Source organism: Leptidea sinapis, chromosome 32 (genome assembly GCF_905404315.1).
Source record: "Leptidea sinapis chromosome 32, ilLepSina1.1, whole genome shotgun sequence".
NCBI lineage: Eukaryota > Metazoa > Arthropoda > Insecta > Lepidoptera > Pieridae > Leptidea > Leptidea sinapis.
The window spans coordinates 4,826,817-4,835,962 of NC_066296.1; the positions used below are offsets into that span (position 1 = coordinate 4,826,817).

At 38.7% G+C, this 9,146-nt stretch overlaps 1 protein-coding gene across 1 annotated transcript in view; it reads left to right on the forward strand.

Moving 5' to 3' along the window:
• The first annotated feature begins 633 nt into the window (after positions 1 to 633).
• Positions 634 to 9,146, forward strand: part of LOC126974317 (potassium channel subfamily K member 9-like) — a 119,565-nt gene continuing 111,052 nt past the window's right edge. Inside the window, exons 1-4 of the mRNA XM_050821776.1 lie at positions 634 to 1,075; positions 2,522 to 2,650; positions 4,749 to 4,868; positions 5,686 to 5,812. Of these exons, the coding sequence (XP_050677733.1) occupies positions 1,007 to 1,075; positions 2,522 to 2,650; positions 4,749 to 4,868; positions 5,686 to 5,812 (445 nt within the window). The 5' untranslated portion in view covers positions 634 to 1,006. The remainder of the gene's footprint in view (positions 1,076 to 2,521; positions 2,651 to 4,748; positions 4,869 to 5,685; positions 5,813 to 9,146) is intronic.

Here is a 9,146-nt window from a genome sequence, read left to right on the forward strand (position 1 = left end):
GCCTATATGAACTTATGGGATCCAGCTGTGGAGCTGCACAAAACAAACAAATATTCAAATCATACAACGCTTCCAGAATAAAGTATTGAGGGAAATTGTGAACGCGCCTTGGTACATTCGAAACAGCGAACTCCATCGGGACCTTAACATTGAGTTTGTTGACAAACTTATCCAAAAATATGCTGAAGCTCATCAACATAGACTTCACCATCACGTCGAGGCAATCCAGCTCCTTGACAACACTGATATAGTAAGAAGACTAAAACGAACAAAACTTTTTGAGTTAGTGTAGTGCTAGTGAATTAGTGTAATACAATATGAAATAGTGATATTATAAAAGGCACATGAACAAAGTGACTTCCCCTTAATAGAGACATTAAGAAATGTATTAATGGACACATTGTTACTTTAATCTATCTAGCAGTTTAAGTTAAAGTAGAAATACTTATTAGTCTAAGTTAGGGCTAGATTGTAATGCAAGTGGGGCAACATTATAATAATTACATTATTATGATCCCTACTTGAAAGAAAAAAAAAGTTATGATTAGGTCACAGCACTATCGCATTCCTTGACTTTGCATTCAACTCGTGTGTTGTCTGTACGTAATTGAGTAGATACGTGTTTCGTTCCGGTCGTAAACATTAACGGTCCAGTGTTACTCCAGCTTCCAGATATATCCCGGCGCGGCGTCACCACATCGAGGCGCGTGCACCACTCGCCCACACGTTCGTTATTCTATCGGACTTCACCAATTTACATATTTTCTCTAAATCCGCCGTTAATCTCGTGGTAATCCCGTTTTGTGACTGTTGTGGTTGTTCTGTGTCAGAAGTTGAATTGATGACTGTTGTTTTTTAATATTTATAACGTGGCTTCAGTGGTATTTGTGTCATTCTTTCAATTATAAAGATGTGCTATGCGTCGCCCTCATGTGGCCCTAGCTGAGATTGTTCATTGAGAGTTCCAGTGGTATTTTCCATTTTATTTGCGATCTCTGTCGACAATATGTCGCGCAGGGAGCTACGCATTGAGCGGGTGGAGTACCCTCCGCCTCCCCCCAGTAAGTGTGCTAAGGTAAGATTAGGACATTATAAACTTATATTGCCTACTACTCGGCTAAGTCGAGTAAGTAAGTATTTTATACTACGCGTATATGCTTTTACAACTAGAACCCCGGAATTGTTCAAAACAAAAGTATAACGATTTTTAAAAGAATTGTTAAAAAACGTTTGCGTGGTAAAGGTTACTATAACATAAATGACCTTATTAATAATAACACAGTTTGGGAATGGTGGGACCGACCTCATGCTATTAAATAATAAGTTTAATTGTACGATATTACTTTCTAGCCATTTTGTGTAAAAAAAAAGCCCGCTGAGTTTGTTGCGTCCCTTCAACAGAATTTGAACAACAAAGTTCTTCTTTGGTGGTAGGTTTTGTCTTTCTATAGGTGATTTTATATCATATTTTGAATAAAAATATTTGAATTTGAATAATATATACTACTCGTAAATACTGAATTTTATTTACTATTAAATATTTACATAAGAACTTACAATCTGATTATTAGAAGCAATTAACATTTTAAGCAATTAAAATTTAGGCCTTGTAAGTATAAGATTTTTTTTACTATAACCATAGGGTACCGTAGATAGCTACGAGCTGGAATTCAAAGTTTATTAAGCATATTATACAATATTATGATCTTAGAGGGAGAAGTCCAGGAAAACAGGGGAAATCCTGGCTATTCGTTATTGGATATACAACTTACATACTAACTTACAGCTACAGAATAATTGATGAGTTAATATAAATATAATCTCATTAAGACAAGATAAATAGCCACACACTTCAAATAATAAATAATAATCTATGTGTTAAGTATTCTAGAAGATCGCCAGCCAGTCGAGTGTAGCAAAAGACATTGGTCAATATAATCATGTGATTATCCTCTAGTAATGACTGAAAGTTAGGAATATTGCTTGTATAGGAATAAAAGACCTATGTTAAAGTGATTTTCGTAAATGTTACGGAAATAGATAGGTTATCACGGGCTACTATCCGCAACCCGATGACTACAGCGCGCCTATTTTGCGTGATGAGGTGGGCGGCTAATCCTGCCAGCCCAGCTCCTCAAGGTACTGTATCAAACCTCTGATGTCACCCATGACCTCGGTGACCCCAGGTGTTTGGCCCTGTATGTGGCCACACTCCTACACCCTAGAATGATGAGTGCGGCTATTTCTTCTGCCTCCATGCAGGCTCTGCACAGCGGACTGTCGGTGACACCTATATTAAACAGATGCTTGTTAAAAGGGCCGTGGCCCGTTAATACATGAGTTATTTTACGTTACCTAGGTCGTGGAAGTTTTACCAGCTTGCGAGCTTGAGAGCTTGGAGTTTATTTGAGGTGGAGCTTTCTTTGCTTGTCTACACTCACTCACTTCCATCCAATAAAAAAAATATATAAAATTATACTTAAGCAATGCCCAATTTATAATGTTTATGTGCGTGTGCTAGTTCCTGTACTACACGTGGAAGCTCTGCTCCGTGGTGTTCTCTCACTTCGTGATGATCAGCCTAGTTGTTGCATACTGCATCCTAGGCGCCGTCACCTTTGAGAGACTGGAGTCGCAACATGAGAAGGAGGTGAGTGAACTATGAGGAGGTGAGTTAACAATTTTTCTGTTGGTTCAAAAACCAACAGAAAAATTCACGGAGAATTAAAAAAAACATGACAGATACGAAGAGCTGTTTTACCAAATTCCTGCCACTAAATTCCACCTTCCACAAATTAGGATATCATCCCATCATGTGGATGTGTGGCGGTCCTCCACAGTACGGTTTTCAAGGAACTTTGTACCAATTAATACAAAACTGCGCAATGAGCTAACTTGTGCGGTGTTTCCGGGACGATACGATATGGGTATCTCAAGAAAACTCACACTTCCTTAAATACCAGCAACGCTCCTCAGATTCCTCTAGAGTTGGAAGAGAATGTGAGCGGCGGTGATCACTAAACATCGTTAATTGCGCTCGTTTGTCCTTATCCTCCATAAAAAATAAAGCAGAACCTTATAATAATAAGATAAAATATAAAATTAGGGTCTTTAGGCCTATGCAGCAAAATTAACGTCAACATAATACAAGATAACATTGTTATGTCATATAGATATCATGTAAGGATACCTGCTTATTAGGAATGTCAACTTTCTGGTTATTATTTTCCAGATGATCCTTCCTCCTTTGCAACTTATCCAGATTAAATGATTTTTCCATTATTATCAATAAACAAACTGGCGTTCCCTTCTGCTTCTATACGAGCAGCCTGTGGGTCAGTGAGTCTATAGTATAAGTGGACACCATACATTTTGCAATATTAGATTTTTCAATAACAAGCATTTGTATAATGTAAGTAGAGCTCTGTCAATTACCATCCATAGTAAATGTAAGCTTGACTCGAAAGTGTGAAAATGTGTTTCCAAAAAATGGACTATACTTCCACTAAAAACTTCCTACTCTGCTAAACATTCGATATTCGAGAGTAAAATACATATACACGCAACCACACACACAATCAGACACACACAAGCACGTATTATTTATATGTCCACGATTTGGAACTGCCCGAAGTAAATGGGAAAAGGCGATAAAAAGCGCGATATTACGACTATATTGCTGGAATCACAGGAAGTCTGGGATGCTACAAACGTCTTTGCAACTAAAGTACTACAGGAGCTACGCAACCTAGAGTGTGTGTTGTTTTACCAGTGGGAAGCTCCTTTGCACAGGATGCCGGCTAGATTATGGGTACAACAACGGCGCCTATTTGGGCGCCGTAGTTAGTTGAAATTACTAGGCAAATGAGACTTAACAGCTTATGTCTTAAGGTGACAAGCGCAATTATTCTGTGCCGCTCAGAATTTTCGGGTTTCTCAAGAATCCTGAGCGGCACTGCATTGTAATGGGCAGAGCTCAATTACCATCAGCTGAACGTCCTGCTCGTCTCGTTCCTTACTATCATAAAAAAACCAATATTCAAATCTCATTCGAAGTTATAATTCGTATCCACAAATATGAAAACTAACGTTATTGCATGATGGATGTCGGTCATAGGCTGGCACGCGTCCAGAACGTTGCGAAGCGGAATTGGTCGCACCAAACATAATATATTATCGACCACTTTGATCTCGCTGTGTTTGTGAATAAATCTAGTTTATATTCTCACGAGAATCGGGTGAATAATCTTGCGTCGTACACTTTTATATAGACTGGAAGTATAGGGCCACCGAATATGACGATTTTCCTATTCCACACAAAAATAATATGAACACGAGTCTAGCAAAGATCATTGAATAAGCAATTTATTGTTAATCCATAGTCTACGCAACCGAAAACGGTAGTGCCCCTGGGCAATAGATTTTTCAGACGCAGTGTTGGTAGGCCTCCCACAAGATGGACCGACGATCTGGTCAAGATCGCCGGAATACGTTAGATGAGGGCAGCGCAGGACCGATCGTCGTGGAGATCTTTGGGCGAGGCCTTTGTCCAGCAGTGGACGTCTTCCAGCTGAATATGATTTTACTGACAATTATAGAATTCTTTTTATAAAATAAATTTTTATTATTATTATTTAGCATTGCAGAAGATTTCCAACCTGCACAGTATTGTATCACCATCTGGTAATGTTCAAAGCATGCCAGTAAATGGAGGTGTATTATAATCTTAAACCATAAATTGTTCGTAGGTGAAGATGAACATATCTCAGATCCGCAGCAACACAACGCACAGCATCTGGCGTATGACCAACAGCGTGACGTACCTAAACCAGCTTAACTGGACCTCTGATGTCGTTGATATGTTAAAGGTAAGTCAACTTAATCCTGGTTGGGATCTTTCTTATCATGATCATCTTAAACAACAACTATTTACATTGGTTTCCGACACTCATTGAACTAGAATCTCAATCGCCTATTAGTATGCCAACACGTCCCGCACACACGACTGTCTTGCCGTGTCCACGGTAGCATAGGATAATAGAAACGTTGGCCGTGTACGCATGTTCACTGGAGCGCACGAGAAATGAGAGGTCGTTTAAGCGTCTATATATTAATTTATATAGATAACATTCAAATATTCATTCAAATCTACACCTTATTCGTTCAAAGTCTGAGTCTAACTCTCGCTCATAAGAAGCTCATTGATTATGGTGCGAACTGTGCGAAAGAGACGTCCGTCTCATGCGATCCGTCGGAGATGAAGTTTGTTTTAGCAATTGAAATGTAAATATATTTACCAAAATTATTAAAAACGTCAAATTAGTTACATAATTTTGTTAATTTAATGGGACACTTACCTGAAATACAACACTATATCCTTTTTAAGTTTGGATATGTGTTTTGGATATCTTTTCACTGAACACTTTCTCATTGCGTGGCGTTGTATTCAAAGCGCGGTCGAAACACAACTGACTGTCCTAATAGACGCGTAAGCAAAGCTTTGCTTCAGACAATTGTTGAGCGTGATGAGTCTTGTTGTTCATTGTACGTCAATGCCTACACTTTAAACTATCTCAATTGGACTGAATGACTAAGTTAGAATTCACTGAATTGAACTATTGTCGTTATCCAAGCGTCTTCTTGGTGATGTTCATGTTCTGTTCAAATGGAGATGTTGTGATGCAGGATTTCGAGAACGCGATATTGCTGGAGATGAAAGTGCGCGGCTGGGATGGCAACGAAAGTACCGACCACATCCAGTGGACCTTTACTGGAGCGCTCTTCTACTCTATCATTGTCATCACCACCATCGGTAAGTGATCCACTGATATGATTATGTGAGAAAGCAGGTAGGAGTGTACTAGGTTGTCACTTCTAGTAACTTAGTCACTACGAATATGTGTCTCAACTGGTGCAACCTGCGCGGGCTCCCCAAACGCATAGTCGGCCATCTTGCAACATCACCTTGCAACGAGAGGCCGCGCCGGGAGGGAACAGCTGCATTGTTTTTTTAAACATCTCGTTATTTTGAAGGAAACTCCAAGAATATTTAATGAAATATGGATTCTACATAAAAATATCTTGAAATTGGTATACTAAAATAATTAGTTTTGCCAGAAAAAGTGATTAACTGTCATCTACGTAAAGAGGGAGGAAAGAAAAATTATAGAGGAATTTGTATTATATTGAGTATATTTTGTAAATAAAACAATTCCAAAACGAATCAACCAGTTTTCTGCATTTTCTGCGAAGGCTTTTAATAAACCTGCATTGTGCATGAACCTCTTAACTGCATAAAAAGTCCTGGTATATGATGCTAGGATGACACATGATTTCAACCGCTATGAAAAATATTACTATCACGGCTACCATATTTATGTTCTCCTGGTGTCTATGCTTCCCATCTGATTTTCTATGAATATATATGTCTGTCTCTTTTTACTGTCGCGTTTTTTCGTTTCATCGACTTTCAAATCACAACGATGCTACAGAAGTTTACACTTCAATAAGATTTCAAATTAGAATAGTGGATAAAACATATCTCAAGAAATGGTAATATTGGATGTCTGATTGATTCATTTTAATATTGCTACTTTTACCATTTTAGGGTCAGAACTTGGTGAGGGAATAGAGTGCCGTGCGGCACTCTCAGTTATGGAGTATCTGAAAAATATATTGCCCAGGGGCACTACCGTTTTCGGTTGCGTAGACTATGGATTAACAATTAATTGCTTATTCAATGATCTTTGCTAGACTCGTGTTCATATTATTTTTGTGTGGAATAGGAAAATCGTCATATTCGGTGGCCCTATACTTCCAGTCTATATAAAAGTGTACGACGCAAGATTATTCACCCGATTCTCGTGAGAATATAAACTAGATTTATTCACAAACACAGCGAGATCAAAGTGGTCGATAATATATTATGTTTGGTGCGACCAATTCCGCTTCGCAACGTTCTGGACGCGTGCCAGCCTATGACTGACATCCATCATGCAATAACGTTAGTTTTCATATTTGTGGATACGAATTATAACTTCGAATGAGATTTGAATATTGGTTTTTTTATGATAGTAAGGAACGAGACGAGCAGGACGTTCAGCTGATGGTAATTGTGCTCTGCCCATTACAATGCAGTGCCGCTCAGGATTCTTGAGAAACCCGAAAATTCTGAGCGGCACAGAATAATTGCGCTTGTCACCTTAAGACATAAGCTGTTAAGTCTCATTTGCCTAGTAATTTCAACTAACTACGGCGCCCAAATAGGCGCCGTTGTTGTACCCATAATCTAGCCGGCATCCTGTGCAAAGGAGCTTCCCACTGGTAAAACAACACACACTCTAGGTTGCGTAGCTCCTGTAGTACTTTAGTTGCAAAGACGTTTGTAGCATCCCAGACTTCCTGTGATTCCAGCAATATAGTCGTAATATCGCGCTTTTTATCGCCTTTTCCCATTTACTTCGGGCAGTTCCAAATCGTGGACATATAAATAATACGTGCTTGTGTGTGTCTGATTGTGTGTGTGGTTGCGTGTATATGTATTTTACTCTCGAATATCGAATGTTTAGCAGAGTAGGAAGTTTTTAGTGGAAGTATAGTCAATTTTTTGGAAACACATTTTCACACTTTCGAGTCAAGCTTACATTTACTATGGATGGTAATTGACAGAGCTCTACTTACATTATACAAATGCTTGTTATTGAAAAATCTAATATTGCAAAATGTATGGTGTCCACTTATACTATAGACTCAGATATTATACTACTCATAGATACCATTATCAGATCTAAAATTCTTTTATGAACCCGGGAGTATAGAGAACAGTTCATAAAACGTCGGGAGTATGAAGGTAAAAAACATATAAATAATACATACGAATTTGGATAAAGTAACAGAGATATTGACGTCATTCATCATCAGATATTTTCAAGACTAAAAGAGATTTACTATACATACTTCATAAGCCATGTCACCATAATATAGCCATGGCATGTTTAAGTAGACCACCAAGCTTAGTGTGTATTTGATCGGTTTTAACGAATTAACCAATATTTACAGTAATGATTTTTTTATGAAAATAAAGGACGAGACCAGCAGGACATTCAGCTGATGATAATTGATACGGCCTGCCCATTTCAATGCAGTGCCGCACAAATTCTGAGCGGCACTACAATTGGCCCCGTCCTTTTGATTCATAAGATATTTAAGTCTCATTTGCCCAGTAATTTCACTATAAATAAGATGAAAAAAAAAATATTAAAACTAATACGAAATACAGCAATGTTTACACATTACTGTTTTACGGCAGAAACCAGTGGGAGGCTCCTTTGCACAGGATGCCGGCGCCTATATCTGCCGTGAAGCAGTTATGTGTAAACATTTCTGTTTCTGTCTGAATGGCGCCGTAGCTAGTGAAATTACTGGGCAAATGAGACTTAACATCTTATGTCTCAAGGTGACGAGCGCAATTGTAGTGCCGCTCAGAATTATTGGGTTTTTCAAAAATCCTGAGCGGCACTGCATTGTAATGGGCAGGGCGTATCAATTACCTCCAGCTGAACGTTCTGCTGGTCTCGTCCCTTATTTTCATTAAAACAAAAGAAATAGGTGCCGCCCATAATCCAGCCGGCATCCTGTGCAAAGGAGCCTCCCGCTGGTGGAATGATCGGTTCCAAGATTGAACAAAGTTATACTAATCAATAATATTCACTGACATTGACGTTGACAGGAGCATTATGTTCAGGTCAGACAAAGAAAACACGTCACTTAGCGACATCTTACATCAGTTGTACCACGGAACAAAAAAATCTAGTTGTACAATGATTAATGGCTCGTGTAGCACTAACAGCCCACGCAACCTCTGTCACACACACGATTCACATAATTTATTGAGATATATCGCGCGGAAATGAGGATTTCAACAGACGACAGTTTACCGAAGTTAGGACACATCTGAAATAGCAATGTGTCAAGACAAGTGAACATATATTAAAATTACAATGACTTTAAATATCCTTAATATATCCGTATATTATATTATTTTAATAATATAATGTACATAATTGTGCGCGTGGTGTCGCACCGGAATCACCCCATCTCCTCCCGTGGGTGTCGTAAGAGGCGACTAAGGGATACAAAAACCGGAA